This window comes from Lissotriton vulgaris, chromosome 7 (assembly GCF_964263255.1).
Source record: "Lissotriton vulgaris chromosome 7, aLisVul1.2, whole genome shotgun sequence".
NCBI lineage: Eukaryota > Metazoa > Chordata > Amphibia > Caudata > Salamandridae > Lissotriton > Lissotriton vulgaris.
Genome location: NC_141695.1, coordinates 1,385,259,404 through 1,385,280,071, shown reverse-complemented (window position 1 = coordinate 1,385,280,071; position 20,668 = coordinate 1,385,259,404). Strand labels below are relative to the sequence as shown.

Below are 20,668 nucleotides of genomic sequence, written 5' to 3'. Positions count from 1 at the left end.
GGATAGGTTTAATTTTCCTATTTAGAAGAGGCAGCCTCTATCTTCCCTTCTAAAATAGCCAACACCAGTCTTCTCTCAAGGTCTTTTGAAGTTTTGGCTTAAAAAGCTTTAAAAACATCGCAATTCTTAGGCTTGTGACTTGGATGTAGGCAATATAAGCACTTTGATGCGAGTCATCCATATAAATCGCTTTCCCACAGGTTTCGGATTTCAAACCTATTTCTTCTGCGCCACTCCTGCCTTGCTGAAATCGAGATGTTCGGAGAGAAAGAGATGAAAAAACTGAAGAAATACTTCTTTTGGTAAGAACTCTCCAAATCGATGGCTTCGCACACTGAACAGTCTGTAGAAAAATCACATCTTAGAGGCAAGTGACGGCCAATGAACTAATCTACTAACAAATTAAAACAGTTTATGGTTAACTGAAGAACACGTTAGGAGGGTGTGAGGATAGCTCAGAAACAATGAAGTCCACAAATTACCATTTCCTAAGAGCAAGGCTCTGAAAAATATTTATTTATTTATTTATTTATTGACATTTGTAGAGCGCGGCGAATACCCGTGGGCGTCTCGGCGCTAATTAAGGGATGGATCAGCAACTGGGGTAAAGAAGATATACAAGGCTATTGGTCAAATAACCACGTCTTTAGCTGTTTGCGGAATGTGAACAGGGAGGGACTTGCTCGGATATGTGCAGGAAGGGTGTTCCAGAGTCTAGGGGCGGCAACCAGGAAACGCCTGTCGCCCCAGGTGACTGTTCTAGTGCGAGGCACAGCCAAGAAGTTCTGAATAGACGAACGAAGAGATCGGGTTGGGACATGATGGAGAAGATTCTGATTGAGAAAGTGGGGACCTTGATTATTGAGTGACTTGTAAACAATACACAGCGATTTGAATTTGATACGGCTGCGTATCGGGAGCCAATGGAGATCCCTAATGATGTTTGTAACTGGTGCGAACTTGGGGATCCCAGCCAGCATTCGTGCGGCTGCATTTTGGATTGACTGCATCTTATTTGTCACTCGGACTTGGGCATTTAAGAATAGAGCGTTACAATAGTCCAAGGAGGACAGGACTAGTGAGCTGACCAGTGTTTTCCCGGCCGTGTTCGGTAGGAAAGGTAGTATTTTCCTAATCATTTTCAATTTCATATGAGCTGAAGCCGCAGTTTTATTCGCATGTGCCATAAAATTGAGGCCAGCATCGAAGATGACGCCTAGATTTCTCACTTTGCTAGCTGGACTCGGCGGGGGACCGAAAGATGGTGGTCACCAGACAGGTGACCAGCCCGGGGAGAGGTGACCGAAGATGACCACTTCAGTTTTTTCTGAATTGAGTTTCAGACAATTCGTTGCATAATAGCTTTAAAAATAGTCTATAGCAGCACACAGAAAAAGTCCCTGCAGATATTTCAGCACATTACAATATTCGCAGTCTCTGAAAAAAATCAATGAATGGTTCTGAAACAAACAGTCAAAGGGTCTCTACCTCATTAAGCTTGTGATGCGCCGAACAAAAGCGATGTATTAAGTCACACGCAGTAAGATGCATAAGTAACGTAGAATTTGCCAACGTGGTAACATTAATACCGAGTTACTAGTGAAGCATTAGATGTTTCACCAGGATCATTTGCAAACATTGACTAAAATGTCAGGGATCAAAAGTTGCAAAATAAAAATGCAAAGATGTATGTTAACACCTAAAAGGCCCAGGTGAAGTCCATGACAAAAATCCGAAAGTTCTGTGTTTATCAGAGGAGATTTATCAGACTCAAAAGCTCAGTTTCAGAACTAGGGTCACCTTTACTGTGGTTATATACATTTCCCTCAATTGTCCTTGCCATCTCTACATAAGGACACCTATTCCAGTGCCTGATTACTAGGAGAAAATGTTTCACAAACTCTAAAAGGGAAAGAAGGTAGAAAAATGGCAATAAAAATTAAATCCTGCAAGAGCCTTAAGCTGTCAATTAGAACCATGCATCCATTGCTCTCTCACCTCTTACACTGAAGTAAAGACTCTGGTCCTAACGTAGTGTAAACAATGGTGTCAAACAGAGTAAAGTACATTTTACAGTTTACAGATTATAACGCCCCTTTTCAAAGTGCATTTTCCAATCCACTGAGGGAAATCAGCATACACCGGGTTCAGGCAAAAAGCTCTGCACATGGTAATCACCTAGTAAAACAGCATTCAAACGTGGAAGGCATTCTCCAACCAAAACGGCTAGAACCACCCACCTGAAACCCTGTGTTATACTTAACACCAATAAACTAGTTAACTGTTGCCAGGCAGGGCATCTCCAAATAAATGAGGGGTCATAGAACTTTGGCTTTTGGAAGGGTCTAGCTGAGCTACAGTAACCCTAACCCTGAAATGACTGGCAAAGCTTATACTCACCCTCCAGGAGGTCGGAGGCAGATCCCAGACAGTACTCCATGGCCAGCTAAGATTCACAGAACAAGAGAAAAATATATTAGGAGGGGATAATGTATCTATGATACTTTGCAGGCAGATAACTACCACAAGACCATTGTACTGTAAATGCATTTACACAGTCTTTAATACCACTGATGAGGCGATTAGGCACACTACAGAACGAGTGACAAGCTAAACAATGGGCAGAGTTCTTGGCTGAAAGTGTGTTGCAACACAGTGTGGGCTAGGCATTAAACGTTCCTGTATTGTTTGCAAGTGACCAGAGTTGTGTTCATATCTTGTTTTAAGTCGCTGCTCCAAAGCATGTTTTTGATGGGAAAAGTAGTAAGAGGAACACAATTTTTATTTCACTCTTGTACTTGATAAAGAATGTTTCTTTGTAATCAAAAGACAAGTGTGTGACAGAGGTTCAGCCCAAGGCATGCACTGGATACAGGAAATAATGAATGGCAAATTAGCTACATATTCCCCGTAAGGACTGATAAGCGACCAACAAGCATCAAGCATGCACTGTGCACCGCTGATACAGGATTATCCATCAGGAATGCACAGGAGGAGTGAAGTAATAGTAATGTGCTGTCCTGCCGCTATCCATGCGTGACAAAGGAGCAATCTAGAGACTGACGACAGGCAACTAGATCCATCCACTACTGACTGAGGATAAGCCCACGACATGCACTTGTTACAACCATCCGAGATACATGTCCAGTATTGTGCACTCTGGTGTAGCATAAGTGATACTCACAGACTGATTTGCATATAGCCATGTCTGAACTGGGGTGGCAGAGTGGGCTAAAGAACGGTGATGGATCAAACCCAGATCTTTTGACTGGGTGTGAGTGTTTGATTGATTCAGATGCTCCGTCTATCACCACCCCCTTTTTGTACCACTTTTGGCCGCCATAAGTGTGGCAGGGTATGCTCAGACGTGAGTCCCTTGCTCACTTTGCCACTGGATTCAAGCAAGCCGGGCGGAAGACGGCTGGGATGCCAGAAACCGGTCCTCGGAAGCTTGTTTCCGGTCCAGGGAAGACATGGCTTGGCAGTTCGGGCTGGACTGTTCCCATGAGGCACAGGGTCAGACTGATTTGCATATAAGCATGTCTGAACTGGGATGGCAGAGTGGGCTAAAGAACGGTGATGGATCAAACCCAGATCTTTTGACTGGGTGTGAGTGTTTGATTGATTCAGATGCTCCGTCCATCACCACCCCCTTTTGTACCGTTTTGGCCGCCATAAGTGTGGCAGGGTATGCTCAGACGCGAGTCCCTTGCTCACTTTGCCACTGGATTCAAGCAAGCCGGGCTGAAGACTGCTGGAATGCCAGAAACCGGTCCTCGGAAGCTTGTTTCCGGTCCAGGGAAGACATGGCTTGGCAATTCGGGCTGGACTGATGGATTAAACCCAGATCTTTTAACTGGGTGTGAGTGTTTGATTGATTCAGATGCTCCGTCCATCACCACCCCCTTTTGTACCGATACTCACAGAAGTGCCCACGTTCAAGGTGAAAGTAAATGGTCTGGGGTGCTCAGCAAGATGTAACAAGAGTTCGAGCTGCACTGCATTTAGTAAGGCATCATAAATTATATTAAAAGGCTTTGACAGTATTTACAGGTACTGTGTGCACCTGGCCCAGATTTCCGTACTGCGGATTACCTATACAGAGCAGCAGCTGTCCCACTATGGAGTGAGGTGGAGGGGGCACAGAGTAGCTTTTGGCAGGCAAAACTATATTGGGGTCTAATATGTACCTGGGACCTCATGGTGAACAAAATTACTTATTTGTAACACCTTAGGTGCACTACCTATGAAATGGAGATTATGATGCATATGACGTCATGACAAGTGCCTAGTGGCACAGTCATTTATGTGATTGTGGGCTAAAGTGTTTTAAATCCATCTAATACAAAGGATTTTTTTTATATTTTCTTATGTGGAGTCTCTTTTTGTGGTGTTTCTAAAGTCGCACTGGTGTGTGTGTGCTGCCCTACCGCTTACACATTTACTCTGGGATAAGCCTGACTGCTCCGCCAATCTACCAAGGGGATGAGCAGTGGTCATCTTCAGTGTGTAACTCCCTTGCCCTGACTAGAGGGGTGGGTTCTGCCTGGCTTAGGTGCATACCCCACCCAACCAGAAACCCCATTCCTAACATCAGTTAAACTGGTTTCTCCCCTATGTTTGATCTTCTGTAGAAAAGTATCTGATGTCCGGGCATTAGACATCACTGGACGAGTGTTCACTCCAGAAGTAATTACATTCCACATTTCAAGAAGAACAAAAGTGGACTCTTGTGTGGTCTAATATCCGGCTTTTCCAGATTCTCTGAAACTGTGCGGTGTTGAGATGCATTAAGGCTTATAAAGTCATGACAGAAGATCTTCATTACGCGGCGGAACGACAACTCCTTATTGCTCTCAGGAAAAAACAGAGGTGTGTCTTTTCCTACTATCGCTAGATGGGTTAGATGGGCATGCAAGAAGCAGGCGTTGATACAAAGATGTTTGGGACACATTCTACCAGAAGATCAAGGCTTCTGAGCATTCTCTTTGTGGGCACGTTTGGAGGGCATGATCAACGCAGCAGATTGGTCATCAGACCCCAAGTTCAAGCGTTTCCACTTTAAGCCGCTTCTTAGCATGGCAGCAATGGTGGTAGATAAGCTTTGAACCAATAATGGCCCATACCAAGTAAACTGCAAACAGTGGGTCCAATCACAATGAGATCTTGCACCAAAAGTTACAATTGTTCTAATTCTGTGTTTATCCTAAATAAAACAGATTGTGTACAGGATGACCTTAATTTCAAAGAGGTCATTTGTGCTCCAGAAAGTGTGCATGTATTTGAAATATCAGTATATACCTGATGATATTCTAAAAGTATCACTACCTCAGTTTTCACATGGAGGCTTGCTGTACCTTCAGCCTTGTACCTGGAAAGGAACCCTCAGTCAAGTTCTCATCACACCTTAGCTCCTTGTAGGAAAATGTTACAGAAGTATAACAGTGGTCCAGCAATCTATATTTAACAGATTCACATTACGAGAAGACAGATTTTCAAGAGCATAGCTAACATTTCATTGCAGCATGTTAATCCATGGAAAATGAAAATGCTTGAGAGGTTGTGAAGCATAGATAATTTGATACTACTACGATACCCTATCAATAAACAATTAATTCACCTGGAAGTCAGAGCCCCTACATTAGAAGCATAAGCTTCTTCCTGTTTGAAGGAAGGGCCATTGAAAGGCATGTTGCAAGTTACATTTGATGGTGGGTTATCAGCATATCAAACATGGAAAGCAGGGGCTGCGCCCATTTTTCTTTAAAATGTACCTTACACAAGAAAGACTGAAGGGAGGAGTATTTCTGTAACATTTGTCCATGCCACATAACAATCCTAAAATAGAGGGGGCGATAAGAGCAGAAACTTTGAGACAGATGTCAGTCAGGTATTGTGGTGATTGGTAGATGTGGATTTTTCCATAGACAACCAGCCTTGAAAGACTGGGGCTGTGGAGAAAGGTGGAACGCGTATACTACATGTGTCTAAAAAGTCAGGGATTCATGAGACGTCTGAATGAACTGGTCATTTAGCCTCAGTAATAGCAGGTGCAGGGAGACGGTTTGGATGTCTACATCAAACACCTGAAGAAACATTTGACAAATGATACTAAATTGTTAACATTCGATGCATCTAACAAAGTATATCCAAAGGTGAAAGAGCGGTTCTCCTCGTGACCCAACAGTAGGTGACTGGACGCTCCACCAGAGTTATCTACAGCACCTTTCAGTCTCAACGCTCAGTACCTGGCACATGACATGGACAATGGGAACAGAACAGCTTTTGCAACTAACAAGCACATAAATGCATCATAGGCCCAGGGGGGCGGAGCTAGCCGGCGTTCATGGTGGACGCTTGAGTGCGGAGCTCTCCGCTAGCGCTGCCGACTATCCGACCAATATCCTTCAGAAGCGGCAAAACCTGCGAAATTCCGGCGGGGGCTGCCTCCCCTACCCCCTGCGGACCCCCGGCGCGACTTTGGAGGGGCTGCGTGCGCTGGTTCCCCCGGCGCCGTCGCCGACAGAAGAGCCGCGGACCAGGCCAGGATCCCCGCTCTGCCTTGGACGCCGAGGCCGCGCTGCGTCACCCGACGTGCGGCCCCGGCGAAAGGAAGCCCCGCTGTGGTGCGTGCGGCGTTGCCGGCGGGAGCTGCTGCCTATCCGGTGTTCCGCGACTGCACTGCGGACCCCCGCTGTGACGCCTGGACCCCTGGAGAGGAGCGGAGGCGCCGAGTGAGAGCCGGCGGCGAAGCGGCCCTGCTGGGGACACACACGTGGAAGGCTACTTGGAAGGAGCCTTGCGGAGCAGCGGGCAGCTCTGGGACGGAGGCCACCCAACACGAGCCCAGCACCCTCGAGCACTGCACCACCGAGCCGTCTGGGGGTGCCCTGACACTGAGGCACCCGGAGGGGGAAAGCAAGAGGTGAGAGCCAACCCTGACCCGAGGCGTTACTGGGCACGCAGGCCTCAGCGCGACAGCGGCCTGAACGCGTGGCCTCCGGTGCCGGTCTGTGCACGAGGTCAGCTCCTGCATCGTCCCACTGGGGCACCATTGACACTGTAAGGTCTGTGAACACTGGCCTCCCTATCAGCAGCAGCGATGGGCAAGAGCGATAGGACGCAAACGAAACTTTCGTTTGACCAGAGGAAACAGAAGGCAACGGAGCCACCGGCTGCCCAGTCCCCGGGAGCGACTGCGGACACGAACACCGCGCTGTGCACAGAAATCAGAGGCATGCTCAAAACGATGGAGAAAGGCCTGCAGGAGGGCATGACGGCCATCGGCACCAAGATTGACGCCCTGGCGTATCGAATGGATCGCATGACGGAGAGGGTGGATAAGCATGCGGAGAGGCTGGACATGGCGGAGCGCAGGCTGACGGAGGCGGAGGAAGCGCAGACGACGTGGGACGCTGACCGCAAGCAGTTTGGGAGGCTGCTACAGGTGATACAAGAAAAATCGGAGGACTTGGAGGCTCGCTCCAGGCGGTCCAACATACGCGTCACGGGCGTGGCGGAGTCGACCCAGACAGGGAAAATGGAGCTATTTGTGGAGAAACTCCTTAAAACTCTTTTGGGGGACGACACCTTCTCTCCCATGTTCATAGTGGAGCGAGCCCACCGCACCCTGGGCCCGAGGCCCGCTCCAGGGGCGAACCCCAGGCCGATAATAGCGAAACTCCTCAACTACAGGGACAGGGATGCCGCCCTCCGCGCTGCTCGAGAGAAGGGGGAGTTGCAGTACGAGGGAATGAACATTTCGCTATACCCTGACTTCACCTCCAAGGTACAGGAGGAGAGACGGAGGTTCGTCCCCTACAAGCAGCAGCTCAGAGACCTGGGCTTGGACTACGCCATGTTGTATCCGGCACGGCTGCGCATCAATAGGCAGGGCCACTCACATTTTTTCACCGACCCGAAGGAGTTGCAAAAATCCCTGAAGCAGTGGATCAAGGAGCATAAAGAGAGCCGGACGGCGCCAGCGGAGGAGGGCGCTGGCAACGAGGATCTGGATGAGCAGGACTAGTGAGATGGAGGGGCGCAGTGGTCTCTCCTGAGGACCTGGCCACTTGAGGCCTTGCCATGATCACAGCCTCTTGGCCCGGAGGATGCCCAATCTGGGCTCTCCACTGCAGTGAGCGGACTTCTGGACATGGTATCACGGGTGAGATCTGTACGGGCCACACGGGTTAAGGTGGTGGGCGGCACTCTCCATGACTCAACTAGCCTGCCCGGGGGTGGTGTTGATAACGGCCTACGACAGGGAGAGTTCGATGGGGGATGGGGTCTGGGGGGGGGGGGGGGGGGGGGGGGGGGGGTGGTAAGGCGGGTACGATATTGTGCTTGTTACTTAAAAGCCGCACTGGTAAATGGGGGCGCTGGCGTAGGGGCGGCCAAAAGACATTGCGCAGAAGCGACGACCGGACGTTGGTCGATTGAGACATTGAGCGTGCTACCTCTGCCCTGGCGCTCATAGTGCTTGCGGCTCTTCTTGAGACTGCTTGGGGGAATTTGATGATGGGTGGGGGAGGTGAATGTAGGGATTTCGGTCACACCAGGTTGGGGTTGGTTGACTGTGGGCGGTGGGGGGGCGATGGGGGTCCTGAGTTCGGGGAAGTTTGGGTTGTTTGGGGAAAGGTCCGACATGTGCTCTAAAATGTTTTGTTCTATAGGATGGGTGGGCTGCTGCTGTCACTGGTGCGGGGGGGCCCCCGACGCTGCACTGCAATTGTTGTACTCCCTCACTGTTAATGGCTGACACATCACAGGCAGACACACTGAGCGATACAGAGTCCCTCAGGGCTCTTACCTGGAATGTGAGGGGTTTGAATGATTATCGGAAACTCCGTAAGGTGCTGCACTATCTACAGAGACACCACATAGACTTGGCGCTGCTGCAAGAAACGCATCTGCCCAACACCAGTAAGATGCTCATGCACAGGGGGATCCAGGGTCACTCCACTTACGCAGGCTTCACCACCCACGCCAGAGGGGTCCTCACCTGGGTCAACCCGAAATCCAAGTTATCTCTCGCCCTGGTTAAGGCGGATCCGGAGGGAAGGTTTTTGTTAAGCAAGTGCACGGGCAAGGGACACAACCTGCTGGTCATGAATGTCTATGGCCCGAACTATGACTCCCCTGAATTTTACACAACGGTTGCGGAACATTGTACTGAATGGGCCGCTGGTAATATGATCTGGGGTGGGGACTTCAATTTCACCTTTAGCCCTGAGCTAGATAGGTCTGCGGGCCCTGCCAGGCGCCCGGCGGCGGCGGCGCAGTGCATGCAGGCAGAAATGTTGAAACTGGGTCTGGTGGATGTGTGGAGGGAAAGAAATAGCGCCAAGGGGGGGTACACGCATTACTCAGCTTACCACAACATCCATACCAGGATTGACTACTGGTTGGCTTCACACTTCCTGCTCTCCATGGTCAGGGGCTGCAGCGTGCTTCCCCGCACTCTGTCGGACCACTCACCGGTGCTGTTGGCGTTGCGCACTCCCCAGCAGAGAATCCCGCCATTCACGTGGCGCTTTCCACCCTACTCGCTGCTAGATGAGGCTTTCAGGGCTGACCTGGGGGAGGACATTGACACCTTCTTCGACACCAATCTGGGATCAGTGGACAGCTTTGGGACGGTTTGGGAGACATTTAAGGTGTACGTGCGGGGGGTGGTCATGGCAAAACACTCAGGGGTGCTAAAGGCAATTAGAGGCAGGCTGAAATATCTGGAGGGGCAGATAGCGGACTACGAACGCCGCCAGCTGCTTGACCCGAACCTACCTGGGGATGAGTCCCTGCAAGACCTTTTGAGTGAATTCCACGAGGAAGCTGACAGGGAAGTGCGACATTTAGGGAAATACGCGACAGCTCGCGCGTATGGCGAAGGGGACCGCCCGGGTGCACTGCTTGCCAGGATCATGAAAGGCACCAGGCGCAAACAGACCATCGCGGAAATGCGTACCTCAGGGGGAGAGACGCTCACGGAGGAGACACACATTCTGGCGGAACTCAGGAGATTCTATGAGGAACTCTACACCACTAAAATTTCGGGGGTTGAGGACCAAATTGACAACTACCTCGCCTATATCAGGATGCCATTCCTTGAGAATTGGCAGAGGGAATTCCTGATGTCCCCCATACACCGTGAGGAGATATCCGATGCGCTGGCCACCATGAGAGCGGATAGTGCCCCCGGGATAGATGGTCTGACGGTGGCCTTTTACAAGGCGTATAAGGATAAGTTGCTACCCCACCTCTCCACCCTCTTTGACGAAATCTGCGAGAACGGCGCTATGCCACATTCCATGCGAGAGGCGCTGATTGTCACCATACTTAAACCTGGTAAGCCCAGCGACCTGCCAGGCTCGTACCGCCCACTGTCCCTTCTTAATGTTGACGCTAAGCTCTATGCAAAAGTGCTAGCTACCAGGCTGGCACTAGTGGCGCCGGGGTTGGTGGCCCCGGAGCAGGCTGGGTTTATCCCGGCCAGGAACCTCACTTACAATATCCGTACGGTCATGGGAGCCATGCAGCATACTAGGCATGACACTAAAGCCATTGCGGTCTTTCTTGACATGGAGAAGGCCTTTGACTCTGTGGAGTGGCCCTTCATGCGCAAAGTGCTGCAAAAGTTGGGACTCGGAGAACTTTTCCTCCAACTGCTGGGTGCCCTCTATCACGAGCCCACGGCAAGAGTCAGGTTGGGGGATGCAGTCTCGGAGCCGATCTCCATCACCAGGGGCACGAGACAGGGATGCCCCCTTTCCCCGCTACTCTACGCCCTTGTGGCAGAGCCACTGGCGTGTGCGATCCGGGAATACCACTCGTACGAAGCCATCAACTACCCCACCTACAAAATGGGCATTTCCACATATGCGGACGACACCCTGCTTTATGTCAGGGACCCGGCCAATAACCTCGCGTCGGTGCTGAGGGAAGTTGTGAGGTTCGGCGCGCTCTCCGGACTGAGGGTTAACTGGGCGAAATCAGTTGCCTTCCCGCTGACCCCAATCACTGCCCCCTTCGAGATGGATTACCCGCTCCAATGGTCCACTGACCCGATAAGGTATCTGGGAATCATGCTCCACACGGACCCTGACGTTATGCTGAGGGAAAACTACGGGGTTGCCTACAGCAAACTGGCGGATGACGTGGAGCTCTGGATTAAACTCCCGTTATCTCTGATGGGGAGGATTGCCTTAATGAAAATGGTCATTCTCCCGAGGTTTCTGTTCCTGTTCAATAATCTCCCGATTGTCCTCTCGAAAGCCTTCTTTGCAACCCTGACCAAACTCTTGGTGCGACTAGAGTGGGCCGGGAAACAACCTAGGGTGCAGTGGAAGGTACTGCAATTGCCGTATGAGCAGGGGGGCTTAGCCGCCCCGGACCTGGAACGCTACTACAGGATAGCGCAGGCCTCCCACCTCCACACCTGGATACATGGCAGCCGAGATGTTCCGCATGTGATACTGGAGCGGCTGTTCGCGGACCCTACTCCGCTTCCGGCTACCATTTGTGGCCCACAAGACCGCAGAGTTGGCGTGCTAGACTCCCTTCTGTCTACCAACCATGCATGGCATTCTATTCTGCAGAGGCAAAACAAAGAGTTAATGTACGCTCCCAACATGCCTCTACAATGGGCGCTCTGGCTACCAACCTTGGCGGAACCGGGGGTCCATAGGGCCCTTCACGAATTGGGGGCTCTTACTTTGGGGGACCTATTCGAGCATGGACAGGTGAAGACGTGGGCACAGATCTCACATCGGAGGGAGAGCCCCACACTGCTCCAACGCTTTCAGTACCATCGGGTCCGTAGCGCCCTGCTGGAGCTGCTGGGCCCCGACATGGAGGAACCCCCTGCGGTCCCGGAACTGGTGTATGTCATTGACACCGAATCACCGAAGAAGCTGATTACTAGACTATACAGGATAGGGCACGAGCACACGGCCCTGCTCTACACGAGGGCGCGACTGGCCTGGCAGACTGACCTGGGCATGCACATCGATGACGGCATGTGGGCCTACTGCTGTGCGGCCACCAGGCGCATTTCCCTGAACGGGAGGCACCGGTTGGTCCACTTTAAGTTCTTGCAAAGAGTATACCACACACCGGAGAGGCTCCACAGGTACGGTCTCCGTGACACCCCACACTGCGAGAGGTGCCGGGCCCGGGTTGCGGACTTCCTGCACATGGCCTGGGGTTGCCCGGGAGTCCAGAGGTACTGGGCCAGCGTCTTCGCTGAATTGAGCGCCATAGTGGAATTGGATCTAGAAATGGACCCAGCCCTAGCTCTACTGGGGTACACAAAATCGATTCCCGTCGCGGTTAGGAAACTGGTGAGCATGGGACTGCTCCTTGCGAAGAGGGTGGTCGCGCTATGCTGGATGAGGGGGCCATTACCTACGCTCAAGCGATGGGTTAGCGACATGAAATACTGTAACACGCAGGCGGACACATACAGTGAGCTCCTACCACCTGGGAGTCGCCCCAAGAACTTCTGGGGGCTGTACCAGACCTACTTGTCCTCCAAGCTGGACGGGGAAATCTCGGAGGAGGGGGAGGGGGGAGACAGAGGGAGTGACGTGCAAGGGCCATCGGATACACATGACTAGGGTGCTCCTCCGCACAACTAAGGTACTGTAACCTGTAGGGATTTCCCCACCCTACTAGAAGCGAGAACAGGGGGGAGGCACACCGGACAGGGGGAGGGCGGCAGGCCGCACTAGCTACCACAGGTGATGGAGACGTCTACAGGCGACTCGGGGAGCACGAATGAGGGACCAGTTGAGGGGAGGGGGGAGTTTAGAGAGTTGGGGCTGGTTGGGGGGGGGGGGGGGGGGGGGGGGAGAAATATAAAACTGTCTTGCTTTGCCAATTTATTTGAATTGCACACTACTTTGTAGATGATACGAGCCTACAGAGGAGGCCCGTCTCCGGCAGACCTCCAACAAACTTTCACACTGGACTCTATGTTGTTAATGTGTCACGGTATCTGTATTTGTTGTTGCATGGAGACCTGTTGCCGGCCCGGGATGGGTTGTAGGCAAGTGATTGCGTATACATTGTGCTGTGCTTTTTCATAATAAATACAATAAAAAAAAAAAAAAAAAATGCATCATAGGCCCATCAAGCAATAAGCTAACCGCCTGGGCCAACACCTACGCAGCTGTCTATACAAATGTATCTCTACATACCCAAGCAGTATGTTCCCGCAAGTAGCAACCTTTGTACTCTATGGTGTTGGGATGTCGGAGCTTTTGCAGAAACTTCACCTCTTTTATGATGTCTTGCCATTTCTGTACAAGGAAAAATGCATAAATATGACAAATATGAAGTACACTTGCACAAGTCTTCAATAGGAGGCAGATCTAGGTACTAATAGGAAGGTTACTTGGGAAGAGTGGGATGAGACAACTCCCTTTTGTAACCAATCCGGTCACACTGATAAGCTTTCCAACACCGACTGCTGCCCTTAGTCTAGGCTACTACAAAGAATAAGTGCTCCAATTTAGAATGACTATTCTCAATCATATGCTACATAAATATATCACATACTTGAATATTCCTCAAATAGCCCTGCAGACTATAAATATATAGATTTTTGATTAGTCAACAAATATTTTACAATCAAAACAAAAAAAACAAGCACAGATAATAACATTCAAGTTCATGAAGTAAAAGAAAACATGATCATTCCTAATTATCTTATTCACAGATTTTGTTAAATGGAGAACTGACTTGTTTGTGATCCAGGTTTGGGAAAAAGTAAAATAAAATAGTGTGTTAGAAAAGTTCGAACAGTCAGGAGGAAAATGTTACTTATAACCTGTAAGCATCTGTTTGTGACATGTAGTGCCGTAGATTCACATGCTGTGCATACTCCAGCCATCTAGTGTTCGGCTTGTATGTGAGCAAGTCAGGAGGTATAGTGACTCCACCCATGACTGGTAATGCAGATGGGCATTGGCTCCATTGTTAGATTGTTTTTCCCGGCCAGAAGGAGAGCATGTAGACAAAGCACAGGGATACAGTAAAGAGGACTGATCAAGGACAAGGAATATAGAACTGCAACATTCCAGGGGGTAGGAGGATGGGCGCTTGTAAATATACAATACTAAATGTCACAAATAGATGCTTACAGGGAAACATTTTCCATTTGTGGCATGTGCAACTGTAGATACAGATGCTGTGCATAGACTGTAAACAAGTCCTCCCATATGCAGAGGCTAGCCCTATTATTGTGCAAAAGACTGGAAGTGTGTATGTAAGACTGCCTGTCCAACTCTAGTTTTGTTGATGAGCTAAAACATCCACGCAGTAATGTTTAGCGAAATTGTGGGGGGCCCTTTTTATGTTGAGCCAAGGCAGCGCATGTACAGTCTCCTGAGACATGCCGTATCTACTCTGTGGGATTTCATCACAGCCATCACTTTTCATACGGTGCTCCATGTGCTTTCCTAAATTCCTTCCTTTTCATTGATGAAACGCTGCTTTTTGTCCTGTCTTAGGATGGGGTTTACACTTTCATGGTGACTGCCTATTACATGTCCCCCTAATCTTCGGTTTATTTATGGTTTGGTCAGCGCACTCTTATTATTTGAATTGCCTCCACGCAGTTTGTCCACCTGATCCACTACATGTTCTCGAAGGGAATTCTACCATTGCCGTAGTAGGATCGGCATTTGTGATCTTATTTTTGTTCCATATTTAGTGTTGATTCACCAATGTTTAATTTTATTTGAGACAATAGCCATGTTTTCTGTAGGCATGGAGAGAGCCGACGCAGAGACCCAAACTCTGTTACCCAGCCCCAAAGTTGGCAGCTCTTTGTTTTGCCACATCGTTAATTTAAAAAGCAAGCTTATTTTGATGACTATCCATTTTGCATGCCTTTCTCATTTAAATTTAATTACAATGCTATTCTGTCAGGTGTTAGAAATGGGATTTCTGGCTATGCGAAAGCTTGCGCCAAAGCGAGGCAGAAACCACCCCTCTAGTCAGGATAAGGGATTTAAACTTATAAAATAACCCCTGCTCACCCCCTTAGTAGCTTGGCACGAGCAGCCAGGATGATCTTAGAGGCAGTGCATTTGCACATAACCAACAGTAAAACAGTGTACGCACTACAGAAGGACACCAAGGCAGTTTAGAAAAATATCCAATTTTTATATACTTAAGACAAGACCAAAATACACAATACTATACTTCAAAATCTTCACTTATCAAAATATGCTTTAAAAATAGTTCCTTGATGTCGATAGCTCTGTCCGGAGCATGGCGTTGTGAACAACAAATCCAAAACAAGCATTTGCAATGCAATAGGTCCTGCATTAATAAAGTTTGAGATATTGGCATTGCTAATAATAATGCAACACCAATAGCTATTGCATTGCAAATGCTTTTCTTTTTTGTTTGCGAGCTGCTACAGGCTCGACCTAAAAGGGGATACAGAAAAAAGAATAGTGGGGAGAGGGGGAGAGAGGGAGAGAGAGGGGGAGAGAGGGAGAGAGAGGGAGAGAGAGGGAGAGAGAGGGAGAGAGAGGGAGAGAGAGGGAGAGAGAGGGAGAGAGAGGGAGAGAGAGGGAGAGAGAGGGGGAGAGAGGGAGAGAGAGGGGAGAGAGGGAGAGAGAGGGGGAGAGAGGGGGAGAGAGGGGGAGAGAGAGAGAGAGAGAGAGAGAGAGAGAGAGAGAGAGAGAGAGAGAGAGAGAGAGAGAGAGAGAGAGAGAGAGAGAGAGAGAGAGAGAGAGAGAGAGAGAGAGAGAGAGAGAGAGGAAGAGAGAGAGAGAGAGAGAGAGAGAGAGAGAGAGAGAGAGAGAGAGAGAGAGAGAGAGAGAGAGAGAGAGAGAGAGAGAGAGAACAGGAACAAAATGACATCAGCGAGCAGTCTTGCGGCGAGCACAGTAGAGCAACTCCTGGTCAACTCTTTCATTATGTTCCATGACAAGTACTCGTATGTCCGCCAGTTTTGCCGTTGAGGGGTTAGTCTCAGTCTCGGTCGAGTGTGGATATATCGAAGGCCACCTTTTTAATGCGACCCGGATATCACGCAGCACTCCAGACTGTGCCCAAATGCAAGCCCTCTAATGGTGATTTTAAACGCTACCCAAAGCACTCCTGCACGGTCTACTGAGCCCTCATTCTCCCCAAAAATATTCCTGATCGCCCTGGCAATGGTCTGTTTAAAAACTGTATCTGCTAATTCAGTGGGTTGTAGGCGCCAGGCAAAAGGTGGCCGCTCACAGGTGGGGACCTGCAAGTCTAAAGCTACTGGAGAGTGGTACGAAAGTGTTTGCGCCTCGTGATTCACCTCCCTTACCCATGTACAAACTTCCTCTGAAACCAGCCAGAAGTCTATACGGGACCGGGATCCATGGAAATAAACGTACTCTCCCGACCCGCAGGATGTCGAGGTCGCCATATATCGTATAAGCTTCCTGCCTCACATATCCCCAGTATCACCTCAGCAGCTTGTTCAGGTCTCGCCTAACAACTGCCAGTTCTATCGAACGTTAAGTACAGGCAAACATTAAAATCTCCACCCCAAATGAGCGCGGTTGGGGGAAATGTGGAGATTCTTCGCCACACATACGAATAGAAGGAGGGGTCTGTGTTTGGACCATAAAAATTTACCAACAATACACTCATGCCTCCCAAACATCCATGCAGAAGCGCCACTCGTCCTTGCTCATCCATATCCGCTCGAATCGCAGTAAACGGAACACCTTTTTTTATAATGATTAGCACCCCTCTAGAGTAGGAAGAATAAGAGGACGCAACTTTAGTACCCGCCCAACGTGCTTCCACCTTTTTTGCGGATTCAACTGTGAGGTGGGTCTCTTGCAGTAAGGCCACGTGCACTCCCATACGATCCAAATATGCAAAAACTGATCTAATCTTTTTAGGAGTGTTGAGCCCTCACACATTCCAGGTGAGGAATCTAACATTAGTATTCATAGCGATGTGAAACGGACCTAAGAATATTGAATAAAATCCCATTGCAATTCTGCCATACCTTCAAAGAACCCCCTTCACCCCGACCCCCTCCCACTTCAGGACCCCCAACTCGCCAAAGCCATCCCATCCCAACCCAACTAAGAACAAAAAAATGAGTACAGACACGGGGTACACTCATTGGGGGGCGTCTGAGAACTTCTGGCCTCCTATCTGGGAGGAGGTGGCTGAACCAAACAATTACTACAACTGAGAACCAAGCCCATTCCAAACATGTTGGGAGCCCCAAGAGGCAATAGTATTTAGCCCTTCAAGGTCCCTCCACCTGCAAGAGAAAATGTTACGCATCGCCTGAAAACAGCACAAATCTATATCGTAGAGGGCTATAACTTCCCAGTCTTATACTCAATATACCAAAGAATAATGAACTGTCCCTCTGCCATCATCAACCTTCATTCGCAGATACTGCTTGAGGTTCTCGTTGTCTCCTTTTCAATTGTTTAGCATGATCCAATGCGGCCTTGGAAGTTGTGTGAATATCTTGTAATCGTTGCTGAACCTATCTTCAGGCGGGCGGGGAATAGCATAGCATATGGGACCCCTTCAGTTTGCAGAAACTTTTTTACAGCGCCAAACTCTCAGTGCGCCGCTTGCACAGCCACAGAAGTCTGGGAAGAAGGAGAGAGTGTTTCCCTGATGTTTGATTGTCCCTTTTTCCCTAGCCATGCATAAAATAGTGTTGCTGTCCCTGTAGTTAAGCACCCGAGCAATAACGGGGCGTGGACACCTGGGACAGGTCGAGCTGCAAGGGGGCGATGAGCACGCTCCATAATATTAATGGGTGACAGGTGGTCAGTACCAAAAATATCTGTGATCAGTGTTTCAACAAATGTCTCCATGCTACCCACATTTGTGGGCTCTGGCAGCCCCGTGATTCCAATATTGTTCTGCCGGGAACGAGTCTCCAAACCCTCATTCTTTGCCTGAATAAGAGAGAGGATCTTTTCCATATTCAGAGCTTTCCCTGTAACTTCGCTCAGCCCATCTTCCGTGGCAGATACCCTTTGCTCAACTTGCCCCATACGGGCGTTTTGTTTCTCTAGCTGGGATGACATTTGATCAAGACGCTGGTTAACAGCCGCCATTGTGCCCTCTATAGATTGAAGGCTGTGCTACATGGCAAGAGTGTGGTTTCCAATGTGGGTTGCCCGACATCCTGGGCATCTGCCTCAGAGTCCGAAGCTGCTCTTTGTGAGGGCTTAGGGGCTTTGCGCGCCTCAAACATGAGGCGAGGCTGCAACTTGTTTGTCCGGCCCATGATGGCGGCCAGGGGGAGCTCCGGAAAATTATACTAGTCCCTCTACCACACTCAGCGGCAGGGATTGGGAGGATAGCTGCCACGTAGTCCAGGGAAAACAGCCAGGTCACAAGGGTGGTACAGGGCTTCCCTCTATTCCAGAGCATCGACTCACCAGTCGATTCACATGTCCACGAATTCAGGGGACCAAGTAGCCCAGTAATCTATTGTGTCGGGGAAAGAAGTGCAAAGCTACGATATCAAGCCCCAGGCCACCAATGCGGGACCAGCCTAAGCTATATTCACCTCTCAACCAAGTTTGCAGGCAATACCAGAAAGCGCGGTAAAATGGCTCCAGGCAGAAAATGCAAATCTATAATTTCTCTGTTTGCCGGAGATATGCTGTGATGTTCAGCAGCGAGCGCTTGCCTGGGACATCTGTGTCTCTGTGTGCATCTCCCCAAGGCAAACGCTGATATTAAGGAAATGAAGGGGAAGCAGCACTAGTGGCCCTCGATGTGGGACTGCAGCAATCAACGGCCCATCCCAGCAACAACGCTAGGGCAGCTCGCGCACCCCAGCACAAGGCAGCAGTGCCCAGCCCGCGGACCGCGCTTGGCCCGTCCCTGCCTCTGCAAACACAGGCCCAGCACAGGCCGCAACCCCACTCACCGCCGCCAGCACCAGGGGCACAAGCGCCGTCCTCTTCTGTCAGCCTTCTTTCAGCGGCGCTTAGTCTCAGGGGGCCCTCTCACCGCACTTCGCCGCCAGAGCTCCTTGAAGGATATGGAGCCCGCAGCAGCGCCCCCAGAGCAGCCGTCCGCTGCAACCCGATCAGTTGCGCTGGTGAAGTCGCAAGCACCGAACGTGTGGCCGCCGACTTAGATGAGAACCAGGAATGCCTCCAATCTTAAGGCCTCGCGGGCACCGCCATTAAAAGGCCAGGATTAAAGATATAGTGTATATCGTGGCAGCAGGCTGAAAGGGCAACGTAAGCCCAGCAAGCGATGCAGGAGGATGTATTCTATTGAATTCGCCCCACAGAACTCCTGATGGCAAGGATTTCAGGCGGATATTTGGCGAATTTTAGCTCAGCCAGGCAGAGCCTCACACGGGTGCAGCCATATTGCCGTGCCCCTTCTAGCGCCCCAGGTTACAGTTATTCTCCTATTTCAGCAATGGCAATTCAAGGACCTACACTGCCTTGGAGAGTACAGCTGTGAATAGGGCAAGTTCCTCCAGGGGGATCCCCAAAATTGAGTTGGCAAAGCCTCTGGCATTCTGCAGGTTAAAAAGTTGAGACAAACACATACCCTTAGGTGGGACAAGACTGCCCATCTAACTTTTGCAATCAGTCTTGTTAAAGTATGTTGGGCAGCTCAACAGGGTATACACCAGAGCCAAAAATCTCTGCAAGCCGGCCATTATAGTTGGTATGAGGTAATAGTCTACAAGTGGACTCCTCCAACATCTGTTTTACTTTATTTCTGGTTCAGAGTACGAAAGCCTTCGTATTCAGAAATTTGTCATTTTCAGTAAACGATCCAAAGTTGGTAGCAGGTGTGAATATGAAAGGCTTCAGTATACTAAGAGGCTCAGGCAGCATCAGTAAGGTATCAGGAGACTGAGAATGGTCTACCAACGCCTGGGAAGGAGTCACCAGAGGAAGTGTTTTGGCCTACCCCTCCACTTTCACCCAGAAAGATGGCCTCAAGAGGCCACAGGTGCAATAGAGAGCCAGGATGGAGCATAAGTGCCAGCACAATCAGGGTGAAAGTTGCATTATGTGTGGGGTCACAAACTGAAAAATTCAGAAATGGGGTTTAGGGCTTGGTCTCGCAGCCTGCACTGTATCCAAAGCCAGATGCACCTCCAACAAAAGTGGCTCAAAGGAAGACTTTGAAGAATGGGACGGGATTTGCACTTGCCTTCAGTCGAAACCCACTATAACAATTTGCTTAGGGAAGGTGTGTGGGAGCTGATGTGGGACTGGTTTTGGATAGGCGACAAGCTTGACCTTCATCTTGACATCACACCATGAAGAGTTTCACACTGGTTCCTTCACAGACTTCTCGCACAGCCTGGACCGGTTTTTGGATGTTCAGGTCAGAGCACGATATTTGTTAAGTTTTAGCCTATGACCATTCTGCAAGAAGCTCTCTCCCTTCGGGTGAAGGAAAGAAGCATGTTTTGATTTAAAAAAAAAAACAAAAAAAAACATGCTTAGCCTTAAAAGACTGAAAACATGCAAATGCACTTAATCATCCTAATGATGCAGAAGCAAACTGCAACTTCCTCGTTGCCATAAAAGAAAGGAACAAACAGCTCACCCTATCGCACTGCATGAGTGGAAAGTAGCAGAATGGAAAGTTTAGGGGAAGACATGGCATTAATCTTAGGCCTCCACAGGCAGAC

At 49.6% G+C, this 20,668-nt stretch overlaps 1 protein-coding gene across 7 annotated transcripts in view; it reads right to left on the bottom strand.

The window, feature by feature from the left end:
- Positions 1–20,668, bottom strand: part of TAOK2 (TAO kinase 2) — a 1,046,857-nt gene that overhangs the window by 715,478 nt on the left and 310,711 nt on the right. For all 7 annotated transcript variants that reach the window (XM_086932114.1, XM_086932110.1, XM_086932116.1 and 4 more), the window contains 2 exons: positions 13,200–13,301; positions 2,401–2,446 (listed from right to left, as the gene is read on the bottom strand). In XM_086932114.1, the coding sequence (XP_086788240.1) occupies positions 2,401–2,446; positions 13,200–13,301 (148 nt within the window). The remainder of the gene's footprint in view (positions 1–2,400; positions 2,447–13,199; positions 13,302–20,668) is intronic.